General features: G+C 40.4%; 1 protein-coding gene across 6 annotated transcripts in view; it reads right to left on the reverse strand.

Moving 5' to 3' along the window:
• The window catches only part of CORIN (corin, serine peptidase), a 117,528-nt gene that overhangs the window by 52,819 nt on the left and 43,881 nt on the right, over positions 1 to 20,828 (reverse strand). For all 6 annotated transcript variants that reach the window (XM_079989659.1, XM_079989657.1, XM_079989661.1 and 3 more), the window contains exons 5-6: positions 15,845 to 16,026; positions 3,316 to 3,429 (exon numbers count right to left, since the gene is read on the reverse strand). In XM_079989659.1, coding sequence (XP_079845785.1) covers positions 3,316 to 3,429; positions 15,845 to 16,026 — 296 coding nt within the window. The remainder of the gene's footprint in view (positions 1 to 3,315; positions 3,430 to 15,844; positions 16,027 to 20,828) is intronic.

Below are 20,828 nucleotides of genomic sequence, written 5' to 3' on the forward strand. Positions count from 1 at the left end.
AACTACCTTAATCCAATCCTCCTTGGGCAGTGTTGCATAAACAATAGCTAATTATGAAAATGGTACATACTTTGAAAGAGACTATATGGCTCAAGCCAGGGCGTATCAATTGAGCTAAAAAGAAAGATTAAAATTCTGCACCAAGAATTTGCCTGTATAAATTAGGCAATTTACACACATTTGCATAGAAATTCCTAGTTTCTATAATTTATCCAACTTCTCCTGGTTATATGGAGGGGGAAACAGCCATGAAGGGCTCTGAAATCCCACTCAATGGCCATTAGGTATCCTACCGAGTTTCAAAGATTTCATCAGAGTCAGGTGGCCAACTCAGGCAAGAGATTTTGGATGCCTTAAAAGGGCAGCAAATTTTTAGTTACTGAATTTTATTTTATTTTTACTGCCAAGAAGAGAGAGAAGTCTCAGGTATCAAAATAACTCAGCTTTCCTTGTCTGGAGATGGAGGAGGATGAAACATTTGCTGCTATAACTCAGGCAGCAAAATGTATTGGGCCAGTGCTGCTGCTGATTTAAAATACATAGCATCTTTATTATTATCCTACTATACTCCAAGAAGCTCAGAGCATTTTACACAGGACTATCTCATTTAATCCTCTTAGCAACCTGTTAAGGTTGGTTGGATGGAAAGAGAATGGCTTGCCTGCCATCATCCAGTGAAGACCTAACTAAACAAAAACGTGCTTAACAAAAACCTCAGCAGTCATAAGTTTTCTGGCTCAGGGAAAAAATCCATTTGGAGAATATGAGAGTGGGATGTCCACAAGCAACTTTTTCCCCTGCTGTGTTCAAAATGTGTATTTTCAAGAGAGAACACACATTAAGAAGCCCAATGCAGGTGGAAAGAAAAATTTGGGGAGAGTAGTTTGAAGGAGTGATAGGCAAGGAAGGGGTGAAACCACTCTTCCACTCCAGATTACCAGCTTCCACTTTAGTTATGCTCATGGCTGAACTGGATTTAAACCCATGTCACCGAAATCCAAGCTCAGCATATTGCCCAGTACACCACATCAAAACTAGCTTCCACTGCCGTTTAAGAGGAAGCAATGCAATAGTTCACACTATCCTGGATTTTCCAGAGAAATCTATATTTAGCTCTGAAAGAACACAAAGAATGAAAGGACAGTAAATACCAAAGACATACAGTCCTTAACATTATAAACTAAATGAAAATCTGTGTACTCTGTAGATCATAGATGATTTCATATTGAGTAATGTGGTACCCAGCTGAGTTTAAAATCTGAACAGCATGAGGTATCCTGGCAGATCTCAGTGTTTATCCATCCCTCTGTTGTATCAAAGACTGCTACTCCTTAATGCACAATATTAATTTTTCTTTCCTTTCTTTGCTGAAAGTCTGTCATTTTGTCGGAACAACTCCTCTGACTTAGGGCTCGTCCACCTAGAAAGCATAAGCCCAGGTGGTTTCCCCCTTGCTTGGCTCCCTTCCAAGGAAAAATCTGTTGTTGAGTGATAGATCAGAACAAATGGCAATCTGGGGGAAACCCAAATTGCTGTTTGCTCTAACTGAGCACTAAAGAGTGGTTTTCCCCAGAGAAAAGCAATAGAACAAAGTGTGGATAAGCCCTTAGATTGCACTCTGGTTTGCATCTACACTCAGGGCTCACCCACGCTTCTGCTTGCCTCGCAGCTTTCCCTTGAGGAAACCCGATCTTTAACACTCAGTCAGAAGAAATGTCAATTGGGTGTTCCCCAGACTAATGTTTGCCCCTATTTAAAGCTAAAGAGTGGGTTTTCTCTAGGAAAAAAGCAGAGGAAGAGGGAAACTGCTCAGACCTATGCTTTCTAGGCACAAGACAAGCAGAAGTGTGGAAGAACCCTCAGAAATCCTATTTACATAAGTACCTCACAGAGCTAAAACTGGACTTGAGTCTAAACAGGTCACTAGAAGTGCTGTGGTTGTTTTTTTAATTGGTAATAGCTGCCTGGGGCCTCCAATATTTATCAGAACCATGGTAAGCAGGAAGAGGCTAATCCTGTCCTCTCCTGCCACAGCTCTCGTTACAGTTATTAACCATTTTAAAACTACAGCAACACACTTAACGTGATGTCTATTTCCACTCCTAGTCACAACAAATAAGTGACTGATATGCCCTTGGCCTGAGGTATTATGTCTGTGAAGCTGCTGGCCTTGCTCCTAGAAAAGGTTTTGTAATAGACTTTTCCATCCTTTGACACTGGAAAATAAATATAAAAGACTTCCTTTTCACCCCCTGCCTCTTCAAAAATGCTCAAAGCAGTGCTCTGCTCCCACATCGGAGAGCCCACAGCTTTCCTGCTTTTCTATAAATCAGCCTCCCTATGATTTATTTCTTGCAATTGGTCTTCTGCTCTTGTTCCAAGGAATTCCAAGTCCTGGTGTGGAATGAGAGACAGGCACAATTCATTCATTACCCTGTGATATGCTAACCCAGCTTTGTGCTGCTTCAGTAAAATAGGAAGGTTTAGATCACATAAGATCACTTGAATTATATCAAAATTTCCCAAACTTGTGTAAGCAACCAGATAGAGTGCTGCTCATGCTGCAGGTGAGTATATAAGAGGAAAGGGGAGGATTAGACAAGTGCTCTCCTGTCTTCACTGCCTGTAAGGGTAGCCGGTGGAATGGAGCTTGCTTTCTCTTTCTGGATTTCAAAAAAGGCAGATGAAGATTTGCTTATATGTGGTCAGTCATTAAGTGTGGAATGTATGTTCTAGCCTTTAGCTCCTTCTCATATACATGGAGAAGAAGGGTGTGGTTGAACGCACCATACACTAGAGAAACCACATGTTCTTTTCCACAGCACTTCTTCCATTAACAAATATTTTTGTGACCAACTTCTCAGGGGCAGATCAAAAATAATTTTGTAAACAGGTTGCTTTGCATGTGTTGTAATATAATGTGCCAACAAATACATGGCCAAAAGCACATAAACTGAGGGCTTGTTATGCGGGTTATCTCTTTACAAAGATAGCCTTTGTGAGTGGATTACTCAGACATGTAAAAAACAAGTAAAAATCCCTGTGTGTCTTTGCAGAAATTTTAGCTGTTGAACTACTAAGGCAATTATGCTTTAAACATTTTTAAAGGTCTACAAGCACATTCTGTGGCCTAGTTGGGCAAAGTTAAAAAGGTCCCATTAATTTCTGAATGACAGGACAAAAATGGGCATACGTAAATCCTACGCAAAGCTGTTATTCTGATACAATATATGACTTTTATTTCTAAGCTCATCCAAACAGCTGAAGTGTTGTTCTTGCCAGACATGTGTTATATAATAAATTTAAGTGACGTACTGCAATGTGTCTCGTCGCTCCAGTCATCACAGTCATTATAGCCATTGCACTGCAGTTTCCTTGGGATGCAAATTCCACTTGTACACAAGAAGCTCTCCTCCCCTTCACAAAGCACTGAAAGGTGAAAAACAAGGTAGAAATACATTTTTATCAGAGTAAAAACCAAATTCTAGACTCCATTTCTTTTACAACATAATTTTCTTCAGATTGATTAAAGCTGCTGTGAAGTGGTTTTAACCAGCAGTGGTCCAGACACATTGTTATTGGGGACTGAAGAACAAGAATTGGATCATAGCTAATGTGTAGAAACTACCATAATATCTCTACAATGCCCTTCTGTGTTTTACTTAGGGCAAACCAGACACATAATGTATGCAAATTACACTTTAAAAATGACAACACAGAAAAACCAGCTGATGAATACCTTGTGGTCTCCCAGGACATTTGATTTCTGGCATCAAGGTCAATGCTCTTAAGCCAAAGATATTTAGGGAGAGAACACACTATAAGGCTGACTAAAGATCACTGATTGATTTCACATTATCATGTGGCTTTAAGGGAGGTATGATCACTGCCCAGCATTCTCACTTGAATAGTACAGCCATGATGTTTCCTTTCCAAATTGTGCTGCTTTCTATTGTTATGGGTTTGGGAGTAGGGATGTCAGTCTGGATGATAACCATAGGATCCTTCCAAACCTGTGATCCTATGTATATGGGGGTTAGAATCTATGGGAGGAAACCTGCTGAAGCAGTCAGCTGAGTCTCCTTTGTTAAGGTAATGAATGGCCTTGGCTGAGTTTGGGGGCTGATGCTGGCAGCAGCGGAGGAAGCCGCTCAGATGCCTGGGGCAGGGCGCACCGCAGGGCCTCTGGAGTCTGCCTGCCTCCTCCCACACAACTGCCCTACAGCTGGAGGGGAGGCAGCGGGCGGACTCCAGAGGCCCTGCGGGAACTCTGGAGTCTCTTGCTGCTCAGAGATTTGGGGCAGGGCGGGCAGCCTGGGATGCAACACTATTTTTCCCCCTCCTCCCCTCAAATGCAGAGACTGGGAATCATAGCAAGGGGGCAGGATGTATTTAATGCTACACACACTGCGGTTTATTATTATTATTATTATTATTATTATTATTATTATCATCATCATCAACAACAACATCATCAAACCCTTCACCACAGCATTTATGCTTGAGCAAAGGGGAACTGTCCACCCAGCTAAAGATGATTATTTGGATTCCAGAAATATGGAAGCAGATTTGCTATTCCACTTGCAGCTTAAAGCAAAACAGCAATGATTGTTAATTGTTCACCTCAGGAAGCACCCTCAGTGTCAAAGATAGGTTACAGTTTATATGGCATGATTCTTTCATATGCTAAAGAGTTGCTCTGGGGTCAGGAAAAGCAATAACAACATTGCCCTCTTGCATGTATCCGCTCTGAATTTAGCAAATTGAGGAAAGTCACTGGCTTTATCGATTTTCTTTTAAAAGATTATGCATCCAAACTTTTTCTATCAACAATTTTTTCCCTGATGTTTCAGTGAATACTTACATGTATCTGGAAGGACTATAACATGGCAAATAACTTACTTTTCTCAGTAAGATGCAAATTCTGTTTTATAGATCTGTAACTACAGATTCTTGCCAAAAAATAAAATAAAAAAATTCCTTCCAGTAGCACCTTAAAGACCAACTAAGTTAGTTCTTGGTATGATGCATGCACACGAAAGCTCATACCAAGAACTAACTTAGTTGGTCTTTAAGGTGCTACTGGAAGGAATTTTTTTATTTTGTTTTGACTATGGCAGACCAACATGGCTACCTATCTGTAACTTGCCAAAAAATATTTGTGTGAAATATATTTTCTTTATAAATATATTAAATGCTGCTTTAAATATTATTCAGGTTATTTAATTTATCTTTAATATTTATATATTTCACTCTCTGCTCGGAGGTTCCAGGGTGCAATATACAGGCTTTAATTATTAGGAAAATAATGTATCAGAGAGAGAGAAATAGTTTGTGCAATTAAAAAGAAAGAAAGAAAACTTATCTCATCTATTATTCTTCCTGGTTCTAATGTAGGAGACATCTAACAAATTAATCACACCACATAGCAAATACTCATTTTTGCAAGTTTGTCTTAAAATTTACCTTGCTTTGCTTTTAAAGTTACAACATAGATCAACTAAACATAGAACAGCCTTTTCAGTCATTACACATAACGTGGTGCACTATAATGAAAAAATGCAAAAAAAAAAAAAAAAAGAATGTCTATCACAAATCTACAAGTGTTTCATCTCTAGATTGTCTTTACCAGCAACTCAGCTGTATTACTTCCTACATTATCAGATTTAAGCAGCTGAACAAACTGGTTATAATTTCCCATGACTTAACTGATCTGTTCAAAAGAGGAGAATTTATGAAAGCTACTTTTCTTTTCATTTAATTAATTTCATTGCCATATTAGTGAGCTTACTTATTTGAATACTGCTTTTTCAAATACCACTGTTCATCTGAATGTACAAGAAGGCCTGAATATAAATGACTAAAAGATAACATTTTCCAGTCAATAAGGCATACTGCACATTAATAAAATCAGACACCAACATACTTTCAAAAATCCTGTAATCCTTTTCCAGCCAAAGTTTGCAAAAGTTAGAGCTGCAAAGCCTTAATGTTTTCCCCATGCTTTCAATATATTAGGCTTCTTTTCAGCATTTTTTGGGGATGGGGCAGGAGTTAAATCTTAAGATGAGGAGCCAAAAGAGGAAAGTTTCTCTCCTCAGATCAGTTCCACACTCTTCTCTCTGATTCTAAAGTTGAAACAGCTCGCTATTTTTTAAGCCTGTTCTTTCAGTCTCAGTATCTTCCTCCCATATACTGTCTGTGGCAGCAGACAGTGAAACTGAAAGCTAGACACCAAGGCAGGGATAATAAATATATTTTGAAAAGAGCTAGGAAAGAAAACTGTAGCCCTACTCTGGGAATTAGAAGTGAATGTTTGCTGGAGGAATGGGGGGAATATTATTGAGAGCTTTCATAATAGTTCGTCTGCTCTGTCCAAAGCTCTGACTCTTGAATCTACCTGTTCTCAGTGTGATACCCCTAAACCTTTCTTAAGATATTAAAATAGCTCTTGTTTGGAGATCCAAATATTATACTACTACTCTGGCTTTAGTCCTGCACAAGCAGCGCTCTTTTTCTCAGAATAAATGAACTCCAGACATTCTGTAGTACATATGCCTCTCTCAGTCTGGTGTTTCTTCATGGAGCAAATACTTCTTCACAGAATCACCCGTTATTGAGCTGAATTCTTTCAAATTCCAGAGTTTTCGGCGCTTGTTCCTCTGTTTATTAATAAAGACACACTGGAACAAGACTTTCCTTTCTTAAGTAGACAGATGGTTTCTACATGAAAACATGACACAGATATATTTAAAGAAAACAATAACAGGGCCTATTTGTTTTAATTCAGTACATTAACTCTCCACCACCCATCTCATCTCTTTGCCCTGTAGGAGTTGTTAGATGAAACTGTCTGTCAGATGATTCTCCTCAAGCCCCATGTGACTGGAGATGAAAGACTTCATCCAAAAGCAAAATATCACCTTTGAGCAGGGTTCCTTTCTTCATGCTCTTTTTCTTATAGAACGGTGCTCATGTTTCCTCATGGTGGCAGGTGGAAAACCCTTTATCTTGAAAGGCCCCTGTGGCTTTAACAGTCACATAAGGCACAGAAATTTAAACTCACAAAGCTTTCTCCATCATCACAACTCTATTCCAAGTCAAATTCACCTTGTGAATTTCTGCCTATCACAATGGCAGGATTACAGCCAGAAATACCCACTTGTCTCAATATTTCTTTCTTATCTTTTGCGTGTGACCTCCTGTACAACCCCACTATGGCTGAAACAGGAGGGGGAACATTTGATCAAGTTATTACTGCATCTTAGAGTAGCTTCCCTCCACCACAGAGCTTCTATGAAATCTGAAATCCTGTTCAATTTTTTGGCAATCTTGATCTTGCTGTTGTTTGAATCCAATTCCACCTTTTTTCCAGACTTGTCTTCTTTACATGTATTTACATACCTAGGTCTTTCCTAAAACGAGACAGGGAAGGAGGAGGCAGAAGACCTCACCCCAGATGCTTGCTAAATTGGCTGCAAAAGAAGGGAGGAAAAGCTGGAAGAGGAGAGGAGGGGGCACCAATACAACAAAGAATGAGGGGCAGCAGAGGGAGGGAAGAGAGGAATGCAAAGGAGTGGGGGGCAGCACAGCAATACTGGCTCCGGTAGCACATTCTCATGCACTGTCCCAGTTGGATACGATGCACCATGACTTGTGGGGATGGATATGGGAGTATTTGCTGCTCTGCCTCAGGCAGAAACATTGCTTCATCCAGTCTTGATAGTCTGGCTCAAAGAGGACCAGGCTCTCCACTCTACCCTGAAAATACTCATAAACCCTACAAAGTTTGTCTTCTTTAGGTGTGCTGCTCATATGCTGTCCTTCCAGCACTACTTTCCTTTAGACTGAGTTACCTCTTCAGAAAACCCATCTTTATTGCATTGGCATTTTGTCAGTGCATATGGCATTTCTGTGTGCTTTGGTTTCCGGCACAGTGTTCCGTTGCGCCAGAAGCGGTTTAGTCATGCTGGCCACATGACCCAGAAAGCTGTCTGTGGACAAGCACCAACTCCCTTGGCCTGAAAGCGAGATGAGCGCCGCATCCCATAGTCGCCTTTGACTGGACTTAACCGTCCAGGGGTTTTTTTTAACTTACCTTTACTCCATTCATTGAAGTTTTAAATGAAAGTTATAACACAAGCCTTTCTATCTGTCAAGTTTCCAACACAAGAAGAAGAAGAGGTGTTTGGATTTGATATCCCGCTTTATCACTACCCTAAGGAGTCTCAAAGTGGCTAACAATCTCCTTTCCCCTCCTCGTCCACAACAAACACTCTGTGAGGTGAGTGAGGGCTGAGAGACTTCAGAAAAATGTGACTAGCTCAAGGTCACCCAGCAGCTGCATGTGGAGGAGCGAGGAATTGAACCCGGTTCATCAGATTACAAGTCCACTACTCTTAACCACTACACCACACTGGCCTTTCCAACTACTGAAAGATGGAGCAGATGTGTTTTGAGGGGAGAAATGTCTATTCCTATTAAGTAAGATAATCTCCAGTTTCCCAGTTGACATCTCTTGAGCATTATTGTTATACACAGGAGCAACAAAAGTGAGCAGCCACAAGATTTAGACGCCTAAGGAACATTATGTTGCTAATTAGAATGATATCTTAGACTTTTTCTAGCTTGGCAGCTTTCAAAATGCTTATTACAGCTCAGTCAATCAATGTATTGTACTGGTCACAGACCTCACAACTAACATTTATCCAATCAGGATGTCTGGGTATATGTACCAAACTTCACATTTGCAGATACACTGTGTAATACATAGGAACTCTGAATTTTGTATACACAAAAACCTTAACTGATTTAAAAGCCCCAAAGCACCATCCCTCCCATTCCTGCATATTGAAGGCAGGGTATTAAGGATGCCATGTAGAAGAAGCATTGCGAGTGGGAGAAACCTTGTCACAGTGAATACTGTAGTTCACCCAGGCAGATGGAAAGCTACAGTCAGTGGTTGCCTCACCAATGATAGAGACTGGAAAGCAGGAATGGACTGCGAAGGCAGGGGTCTTGCAGCTTTGGGTCCACTGGATCCAATTCCCCACAGATACATACATACATGTACGCATGCATGAATGCATACACAATTTTATTTGTATGCTGCCTTCCCAGATCTCAAACCATGCTCAAGGTGGCTTACAATCTGAAAAAATACACCACTGCAGCATAACGAAAGTAGTCATCGACAGTAAATAAAACATTAAAAATGCACAACTAGACTGAAGAATTTCCAAATAAATCACAAGAAGATCTAAAATAAAGGTTAAAAAACCCAGCAACAACCCTCATTCAATCAAGACACCCCAGTCCAGGAATCTGTTCAGCAAGGAGCACGTCTTCCAGGACTCACAGTCAAGATCCCCTGCTCTTCAGCTACACCAGCCTGGAGATGGCATGGCAAGATATTGTGAAAAACTCACATTGCTCCCACCTTCTGCCTTACCTGCTGTGAGCTGGTAGGGCTTGGGACATGTTTTGAGCAATGTCCTCAGCTGTATGAATACAAAGCACCATGGACAGTTCCATTCAAGCAGGCGAACAGTGTTGTTTCAGCAGCAATTCTACTCAAGAACCTTAAATAGGAACTGCAATTGTATCTCAGTATCTAGTTCCACCTTCCATGAGAAGAGCCCCTTTATTGAAAGGGTATCCATCTGCTTTTGCATTTATTGATTCAAACAGAGATGGGGAGATTGTGGTTCCACTAAGGCAGGGGTGGTGAGGGAGGAGTGGTGAACCTTTTCTGAGTAGTAGATCAGATCATTATAGTGGGCCAAATTAGACAGGTGGGTGGGATGCTCATCTGATGTCACTATGACCCAGTGCTTTGAAGCTCCAGTTGTTAGGACTCCAAAGCATAGCATGGGGCTGTTTGAAAGCCCTTTTGCAAACAGTCCCTTGCTGCTCTTTAAACCTCTGACTTTCAGAATTTCAAAGAGCAACATCTGGCTGTTTGCAAAAGGGCTTTCAAACAGTTCCCAGCTGCTCTTTGAATCTCTGGAGTGGAGACTTCAACCCTACTCTCTGCAGGCAAGGTTTAACCCACCCATACACTTGCTAGCTGATGGGAATTAAATACTGTTGCTTTGCTTTGGTTCCCTGTGGGAACTGGTATGTGCAACCAACTAAGAAATGAACTTCAGCTAGCATTGCCTTCACATTAGAGTGACACCAGCTGATTGCAAATGGACATGGTTTTGGGGAAATGGCCTCATGGGTAAACTGGACTTCCTAGTACACCAAGAATATCTCATGGACTGGAAGTCCCTCTCCACTGTACTAAGGCTTCTGGAGGGGTCCTCCGATTCAGAGAAGGGCAATGTCCTTGGCTCAGAGAAGCAATGATTCCACAGACTTCTCTTGTACCAGTGTTCTGCTCCCCTGAAGGGAAAGTCTGATCCCATGGCAAGATGTAGTAGGTATACTGGAATGAAATTCAGACATTTTCCTTGCTCACTCCCTGGTCATGTTCACACAACACACCAAACCATAGTTCAGGGTGCAATGCATGAGTGGAAAGTAAGCTTTGGATTCATGCTATGCTATGCTCCCCCTGTCCCACACAGCTATATGAGAGCAACCCCAAAGCCACCATCCTATTTCCATCTCTTGTTATGATGCTCCAGCAGTCTCCCAGCTCTAGGAAAGCATCAAACTGATGACTTGGAAAGACATTGAATTTCCCCCCATTTTGTTATATATATTCTACATGTATTCTATCTACAGTGCACTGTTGAACATTTATGCAAATATGAGTCATGCAAATACAATCAGTCCCTCATATATGAATTTAAAACTATTTTGATTGCAATATGGATTGCAAATATAAATGTCTCATAGGCACCTATTGAATATTGTTTGTGAGTGACAAACACCACAAGGCAGATAACACTATGCCATTTTGTAAACCTTTTTCAGAGCTTAAGCCTTACTAATAAATATGTGCATTTTTGCTGTTCAGCTCCTGAATAGTGATATCTAACCTATTTTAAGTGACAAAACACAATTTCTGTCCCATATATCTACAGTTGCCATCAGAAGCTGTTTTGCAGGAAATACAACAGAGTGTGCAGCTGAGGCAATAAAAAATTAAAGTCCAAACCTGGTTGAATTTTGCTCTTTCCCTTATTGAAAATTGAAAATCCAAGCTTCTCCCCTCATCTTATATATCATTCAGACAGAATTCATTAAATTATTTCTGTGTCTCCTTCACATGGTTAACAACTTTTACTTTTCAAACAGTTATAGAAAGAAATCTACTTTTCTGCACGCAGCAGATTGGAACTACATGCAGGGAAAGCAAATTAATTATCAGACTGAGCCATCTGGTATCCACACAACTGGCTGCAACATGTTAGAACAGAAGTCTTTAAATATTTTCCAGGCTTATGCATCACTGTTACAACATATAGACTATCAAACAAACTTTTCAAAGAACAAAAAGGTATTTTACAGTTTATTTATAAAGCAGTTTGCTTGGGAAAAATAGTTCTAAACAGTCTTCAGGTCCAGATATAAACTGGTAGTAATTTTAAACAAATTGTAAATCCTTCTTGCTAAGTCAGGGCCTCAAGATTTTAAGTTACATGAAAAAAACAAATTTTTTTAGCATGCAACACGGCCTCAGTTGGCTTCCAATATATATCAAAATGAATATTTCCACATATAAATTTTATTTCCTTGTATCCACCGATTAGAATAACTCAGCAGGAATTGATCTAAAGCCATTATTTTTGTCAATAGGCTTGCAGATGTGCCTGACATACAGTACATGTCACAGAGTACAGAAAAATAATCCAGTATTATAACAAAAGACATGTCTATTTCTTCTACTGAAAACCAAATCCTCCCACATACTTTTTCATGTTCCAGAGGGTATGCATACACTAGATTTAAGATGTATTTGACTGCCTTACTTCATCTATAAAACATTATCTTGACCAATGTTGTGATCTTTTTTCTGCATTAAACAGCTAACCAAGTCCCACTAGAACATGGGCAATTATTTCCTCACCATTGTTTTAGCACTACTAGGGCATACACATTCTTTGTTGACTTAAACAAAGGCTAAAAGAGAGAGGATAGACTTTCTTCAAGAGAAGGCGCAATTCATATTTTTGAAGGTTTGTGATACCACATCTAACACTATTGTAATTACACTACTGCAAACCTAAGACTATTGTGAGTGCTGTAACTGCGTAAGACCACTGGCACAAAAGTGGCTGGAAAAAATAAGTGGCTCTTCATAGCCAAAGTGGCTGTGCAAATCAATCTTACTCACTGAAGTAGGTCAGTCAGTCAGTGCCAAGATGTGTGTTTGCTTTGGAGGACCAAGTAACTAATAAAGAGCAAGATATGTGTAATAGATAAATAAAAGAGAAAGACACTAAAATGAGAAACTATTATATCTCTAAGAAAAAATATCTTACTATTGCCCATGAAATCAATCAGCATTAGTGAGAATTAACTAACCCACACAGTCTCAAGTCTATTAGGATATATATTAACAAGGGAGGACATTGTTTTCTTAATACACAGGATCTTTACAGATAATGTCATCGTAGGAGGAAGAGGTATGTTACATTCACCCATGTCCAGTTTAGGAGGGATTTCCCAGATTATTAAAATTCCTGAATTTTATACACTATAGTTACATTGGCCTCAACCTAGTAAAATAATAGCCTGTGTTCTCATAGTAAAAAAATGTGCAATGAATGAGGACCAAAGGTGTTACTAGCATGGTGTAAAAATTATAAGAGTTAGATTGCATAATGGTAAATGCTAAAGTAAGAAAGCAACGGCAACAATGCAAGTGGCTCTTTTGAGACAGAAGGTGATAATGGGATTGTATATAGGAGAGATATTTACAGCTGGTGTCACCACCTACTTATTTAGAAAGTCAAGAGGGCTGAACTGAAAAATATATTACTGATATTAAGGAAGAGGAGGGAGGGCAACAAGGTACAATGGAAAGACAAAAATCAGACATTCCTCACTCAAAAGGGTACCACCAAAATGGTTAATGGATTTTGATGTATGAAATATCTGATAGGCAGTTTCAGGTGTGTGTGTGTACGTGCCTTCATGGTGAAGTCAAGCGTTACAGTGCCTGCTGTGGCTGTAGAAACCGATAGGGGGCATTTAAGATTAATAGATCCTTAAACACAAGTCTGTCAGTTAACTTGGTAAGTTAGAGAACGTTAAATAGATGTTGTACATATATATGTGCTTGCTTATTAATAAAATGCCTGTTCTAAATCGTTACATTGAATCTGGAACTTTATACAACACAGATGGGGCCTGCCTAATTTTGACAGGTGTTGCATTACATTACATATTACATCCAGGGCCACCAGCAAAATGCTTTAATCATGTGTGTTTGCCAGTTGAAACAATGGACACTGAAGCCCTCTGAGCTAGATCTTAAGTTACTGGTAGGACTATACAGATATTGATTGTCCGTTAAGTAATCTGGTCCCAAGACATTCAGGATTTTATATGTAATAACATGACATTTAAGCACCAATAAGTGCCATGAAATTTTCACAGTGACCATGCCACACAGCAATCAGAAAATAATAATGGACATGGATTAGAAGAGATATAATGATCAGATTTTTTTTCCCCAGTGCAAAATGCAGCAGAAATGGAGGGGAAATATCTCAATCAACACAACAAGGGATGACAACAAGGCATTTACTGCTCTAAAAATGGATCAAATGGATTCAGAAAGCAAATCAAATATTTTGTTCCTTAGTCTTTTATCTGCTTTTCTCATTTATGATTTCTATATTATCTACTGCTGTTTTAAACGCAGTTCCCAGCTTTGGCTACTTAAAATAACACAAGATATAAAAGATATGAAGGGAGGACTAGAAGAAAAATAACTGAAGTATTTTCATTGCTAGGGAGGTGCACTTCTGACCCAAAGGAATGCCATTTAAAGACTGTTTTTCCAAGTCGGTGAACAAGGTGGAGTATAGGTTAAAGGGATCAAGCAGAAGGAAAGACTGATGAAAGCTTGACTTTCACTCCCTTGCATGCTGACATCAGAGAAACTTGTAGAAATATTTATTCCAAATCAGCTAAATTCTCAGTTCCTTCTGTTCCCTTGTGAAAGTTGATGTCTTTTGCAGACTTCATAAAGCAGACATTTATTTATCTGTAACATTTATAGATTACTGTTTAGTATAATTCTCTGAGCAGCTTACAATAAACAACACACATACACCACAGTCATAAATGCACTATCAGAGGGCCTTCTCGGTAGTGGCGCCCGCCCTGTGGAACGCCCTTCCAGCAGATGTCAAAGTGATAAACAACTACCTGACATTCAGAAGACATCTTAAGGCAGCCCTGTTCAGGGAAGTTTTTAACGTGTGATATTTTACTGTATTTTTGGTTTTTATGTAAGCCGCCCAGAGTGGCTGGGGAGGCCCAGCCACATGGGCGGGGTATAAATAATAAATTATTATTATTATTATATTATTATTATCAAACACAAAAGGAGAACGGAACCAAGTGCCTCAGCCCTCAGGTCTGCCCTCATCACAGGACAGCTTTTAGCCTCTTTCTCCCTCTTCCTCCCCATCCAAATACTAGCACTAGAATTGATATATAATAGACAGCATCTGTTATAGACTCTTATGGGGACCAATGAAACCCGACTTAATTCAAACTGCAAGGGGGAAATGTTTCAGTTGCTACCAAGTCTAACCTACTTCATGGCTTCAGAGCAGAGGCACCAACTTGTGCTGAAGATTGAGAGGGCACAACGTGAGTTATGCACAACATTGCAACATGACGTTGGGAGAAGCCAGGGGCAGAGCCAAACACAGCTCCAGCAAGGCTTCAATGGCCAGCAGCAACTCTTCTCTGGCGTTCGGCCTTCTCCTGCTGCTGCTGCTGAGCCATTGGGGGGTTCAGGCTCCCAACAAAAATAGGGGCGGGGTAGGAAATGGCACCTCTGCTTCAGAGACAGTACCATTAATGTGAATTTCAACATTGCTTTCCAGATTCAAACTCCGAAAGCAAGATTAATGGAACATATTTGTTTTGAAATAATAGCATTAAGCGTGAAGGACAACTCCAGCTAATAGTTTGCCTTTTCCCACCTTACATTTTTCCTCTTCTGAATCTTTCTATGATTTATTTAAGGGACCTGAAAGTTCATTGAGGTTTTCCCCATCACTGGGTCAAGCTACATGTTTTTGTTTGTTTGTTTGTTTGTTTGTTTCGTTCTTTGTTTGTTTGCCTAGCTAATTATTTTTAAATAGGGATTTTTAGGGTATAGCACTAACATGGTGGTTTACATGCATACAAATATGGCTGAAATATCCTTCTAAGAAAGAAATCAGTTGTAAAAACCTGCTACAACACAATATAAAACAATTTAAAACAGCAGCTTTAAACCAATGCATAGGCTAGATCATGCAATAAAAGCTATAAAGAATACAAGCTGAACTAAAACATTATCAAAATTGCAGCATCAAAATCTTAGGAGAAAGAAATGAGTTTTTAACATGTTACACACAGCTGGATGTATGGTATCTTCTTTCTTACTTTTCACAAAAGCAGCTTCTGAGACTGCATGTTTCAGCAGAGGAACAACTGGGGATGGGTCTGTTTATCTCTTTCCATTCCAGTCAATATCCCACTGAAAAATGCCCCCTCCACACAGTGGAACAGATACAGCTAGCTGCCTCTGAGATTTATTTCAATTATAATAATTGTAAAAAAAGAGAGACATGGCTGTGTGTAACATGCAATTTGGACATTATATGTAGAACCTGAAACACGTTGCAGCACTTTAGCAAAAAATTTTAAGGGAACTTACATCGCTTTCCTTTTTCTTGTTCTGGGGAGAAGCATACCCTGGTGTTGTTGTTATTTTCAGTTTTGTTTTGGAACTGGAAACACGCTAGGAACTCTGGCCATGAAGAATTCACCATCCCAAGAACTGGTTCACAACCTTCCTTTGCAGCTTCACAGAATGATCTGCAAGGCAGGAGCCCATGACTAGAAAGAAAAACAAATATTTCTAAGATTATTGTCCTTCCAGTATGCGTATTTATTTATTTTTACTTTTTAAAGGAAAAGCACAAATAGAGAGCTTCCATTTTAAACAGCAAAGAGGTTGCCTGCCCCTGCCCTTCGCCCAGCTAGGAGCCTTAAGGGGAAAAGTACCCATTTCCCAATGGGCTCCTATAGTGGGGTAGGAGAGCTGAAAATAATGGCAATATATTTCCCATCTGGCAACCCTTTGGTTTCAGATAGTACACAGGTAGACGAGTCTAAAAAGCCTGTAACACAAATTTTCACAGTCCTCTGGTGGCTATGGTGGCTCATTTACCAGAAGTAATGTATTTAGCATTCACTCTAGAAGTGTAAACTCGATTCTGACCAATCTAAGCCTCCTAGAGCAAAATATACATCATGTATTGGTTGCCAGATGTGAAATTTTTACCCTACCCCCCAAAAAGGACTAATCTCCATTCCAAGCTCAGTAAGAGAATGAAGAAATAAAATCTCACCTTCCTGTGCACTGCCTTCATTCCACAGTGAATGCTAAGCCAAATTGTAGCTTTGCATGAACAAGTAGAAGCGGGCTCCAGGAGAGGAGATTGTGGCCACTTGGCCTCTCCCCTGTCATTTTGCAGCTGTGCTGTGTTGAGCTAAGCCACAGTTTGACTTAACATGTCATCTGAATCTGGACTTGTGGTTTAGTTTTATTAGGCAAACTATGAGCTCTTAGACTATTAGGAGAAAGCCAAGCCATGAGCCCAGGTTCGGAAAAACAAGAGGATAAGAGCTAAGACTGCAATCTCCTCTCTGGAAGCCTGCATACTTGCTTGTTCACACTAAACTATGCATGCATCTAGTTTGGCTCTTAGAGGCTATTATAACTTTCCAACTTTTTCATCTGTAGTCCAGAGCACACATTATGGTCCCTAGAGAAAAGCTGCCAAGAACAATCTTCCTGTAGCAAGTAGCAAACAACTTTCACTGGGCATCTTACACTTGTAAGAATTCAACACGTCATGCCACATTATCAGTGTTACCAGCTCTGCTCCAGATTGTTGGTGGCTGCTGGGAAGTGTGAAAATTCATAACATAATTAGGGGAAGGTGATTTGTGTGATATTGAGCAGTACTTGTTGCAAATATTGCAGCCTAAATGGAGATAACTTGCTATGGGAAAGATGCTTCTTATGGTATTCTTTCAGATGACTGCAATGGGGCCTAACTGCAGCATAAGGCCCTTCAGACAGCAACAGCTATATCCATGTTTCCCAGGACAATCTGTTTGCCCATCAAGGGTTATGACCCTCGTCACATGATGGAAGCAGGAGAGCAAAGAACTCTGGGAGGCAGGCACAGTTCCCTTCAGTTTTTTTCCAATTCACCAAGCAGCATCAGATGTTGAACATATCTGGAAAGAAAAACTCTATACAACTGCCTCCCTTCCTCTCAGCTCAGTTCAAATAACAAAAGGAAAAATTACCCGTAATAATTCATCATGGAATTTACATAGAGAAGGAACTTCAGACCCCAGTACTCGGGATGGGCCTCATTCATGTCCTCAGAACCTATCAAATCTATGCATCAGGTAAGACCAAGCATCCTATTTGATATGGTTACCGAGGACCCGACTGGGTTGGGACATACCACAGCATTCCCATCTGGGTGGGTTCCAACTGCATTTATTGAGACTAAAGTACCTATTTATGAACTTTGCACCCAAAGTCAGCATCAGCTGAAGCCAACAGGGCCATTCTGTAGTGCCTGGTATATATACAGTGGTACCTCTGTAGGAGCCCCGTTCGCAACATGAGCAGACTGCAATCTGCATCCGTGGGTCGCGATTTGCTGCTTCTGAGCATGTACGTGACATCATTTTGAGCGTCTGCACATGCGCAAGCAGCGAAATCCAGAAGTAACCCTTTCCGGTACTTCCGGGTCGCCGCGGGACGCAACTTGAAAAGATTTAACCTGAAGCAAACGTAACAAGATGTATGACTGTACTTGGAGAAGGAGAATTAGTCACAATAACAGTTGTTGACGGTGACATGATGGAGTGTGCCAATATTTTTGTTGGCTTGGCCCCTTTGGGGGTATCAAACACCCGAGAAATGCCGACCTTAATCCACCCTGCATAGATGAAGGAAGATATTTCTCCCCAATACCCGCTGAATGAAAGGATACAAACAAGCAGGCAGTGGACCTAATGACCTTTGTTATTTCCAAGTGCACCTTCGGAGCATAGTGAACATCCTTGAAATTCTGCACTTTCCTCCATGGATGCTTTGGATCTCATCAAGAGGAGGGTAGCTATAACTCTTGCTGTGTATGGAAATGAGAAAATACCTTGCAAAAGGCTGAGGAACAGATGTGTTTGAACACCGCATGTTTGTGAGAGATGCCACGATGTGTAGCCACAGAATAGAATTTTAAAGAACAGATGCATCAATACATTTTGTGTAAAGATGCAAAGGGTGATCTATGCAACACCACAAGCACTGTGACCAACTCCCTAAGGGGGGGAAATGTGCCACTGGTGGAATTTACATAGAAAAATCCTCCTGAAAGCATTAAATCATCAAGAGTTGAGAAATTGGCACAAACAACCTGCAACCCTTTTAGCATTAGAGTTATGGTTTTTAAACAAAATATTTGCATCCTGCAACTGAAGACTCATGCGAAGTTCAGAAGAAAGGAAGACAATAAAAACATATTTAATGTGCTCAATTATGCCCGCTGGTAAACTAAGAGTGGCAAAAGTCAGGCAAAATCTGCACTGCAAAGCACCAAGCCACAAAGGCAATCCAGGTTGCGATACATAACCGTAACATGGGAGGTGTATGTGATGTCAATGTGGTAAAATGACAATCGTATCTTACCCTTAGCGATTTAGTCTGCTGCATTCAAATGCCAGACAGTCAGACACAGGCACTGTGGATTTAGAAGGAACAATGGCCCTTGGCAACTTAAAGATAATATGGAGCTGAGGTGGCTAATGCCTTCATGGCACCCATGGCTTCCGCTTGACTGACCTTGAAACTAAAGAAACCACATGGAAGTTGACAGTGGGACCTGCTTGCCAACCGATCCACTTGGTAAGGCTTATACGCTCCTGAAACCCCGTTGAGACAGGTGCCACTCAGCCAGGACACCTGAACATCACTGTACCCCGCAAAGTGTCCCACCATGATAATAAGTATCTTTCTTTCTGGCCCGCTGATTAGGAGCAATGAGTCTTTTGGCAGGTAAGTTGATGGTGTTCCACCTTGGTGACACATATGTGAGTTGATGTATTGCTGAAACACAGCAGCACATGGCCGATATGTAAGGAATGATATGTTGTATATTTCAGTTTGTTTCAGGCTAATGTTCAAAGGATAAGCTTCAAATGTGATAGCAGAGTATATTAAGTCTAAAAAATGATTAAGTGAATAGATCCAGTCTAGATATAAAAATCCATTTGTAAGTGTCCAGTAAGCCAAAAATGTTATCATTGTGTTTTTCCATACTACTATGGATTAGGAGTTCTCTATAAAAGAAAGAAGAAAGAAAGAGACAGAAGAGAAATAAGCACCTATTTGTCTTGCCTAGTTTCCTTCTGTGGCTTCCAGGACCTACCTCAGAACTGCACATTACACATTGACAGGCTCCAAAATATTCTGAGGTCTTTGACTCTCCAAAAATAAAGCTCCCTCACAAACAGGAAAAGAGTTATTGGGTGACTTGTTCTGAAAAGGTGTTACTGGCTCAGATAACAGGGCTTTAATTGGCAGGACAGCATGCAGGCAGCAATGTGGGTATATACTGATAGCTAGCTGCCCTTGTCAGTGGGAAAAGTTGCAAGTCATTTATTGTTGGTGTTGCATCTGCTACTGGCAGAGACCTTTTACATAGTTCTGGAACATTTCTGTCTTTCATCACATCACAAAATAGTGGTGAAAGATACTATTTTGGAATGTGAGGGCTCCCTTTCCAAGTATCAAGTAAGCTGCTGTCAGAGATTAGTACTAGGCAAGGCTCAAGATAAACCCATCACCTTCTGATATGTGATAATTTCCCTAGTGTTGTGCATAGAGGGCATTTAATATTGTTACCGGCCACCTTCCAGGGGTCTTGGCACTTAACCAGAGTTTATGTTTCTTTTGGGGAAAATGAGGCACAGTGAAGAATATGGTTTATTTACACATATTTACACCCGAGTCTGGATGTAGAGAAGATTCTGAGCACTGCATCTTATGAGGGGCTTGCTCCCCACAGGAGAACAGCATAGGATTCAAAAGTAGCCAAAACACTATCTCTGTCTCCTCCACACAGCTTGTATGATCCTCAGCCCTCATGGCCTCTAGCCCCACCCTTCTTTCTCTCAAAAACCCTTGCTAAAATGCAATTCAAGCTTGTGCAAAAAGGACACTTTTTCCTGTGGTGACACCATGCCCCTTGTAACGCTGGCAACCTCACCTCCCCGCCCCCTTCTTGTCTGACACTTCACCTTTTGTCATGGCATTGCCTCTGCTATCACCTGTTTTGTTCCTTGATGGCACCTCTCTCAGACAATCTCCTGAGGAAGCTGGCTTGACCTACTTTTTAAAGCCTTGCTAAATCCATTGATCAAACCCCACCTTTCCTAATTTGCTAATTTCAGAAATTATGAGGAGAACCTTGCACCCAGAACTTTTAAGGGATCCTTGGCCCCCTGCAAACCCACAACAGTATTATATAAACAGGATTTCAATTAACTTGAGAAAGCATTTAATTTAAAATATGTAAAACCTACTTCTTTTTTTAAAAGGGGAGACTTTT

Source organism: Podarcis cretensis (assembly GCF_951804945.1).
Source record: "Podarcis cretensis genome assembly, chromosome: 9".
NCBI classification, from domain to species: Eukaryota; Metazoa; Chordata; class Lepidosauria; order Squamata; family Lacertidae; genus Podarcis; species Podarcis cretensis.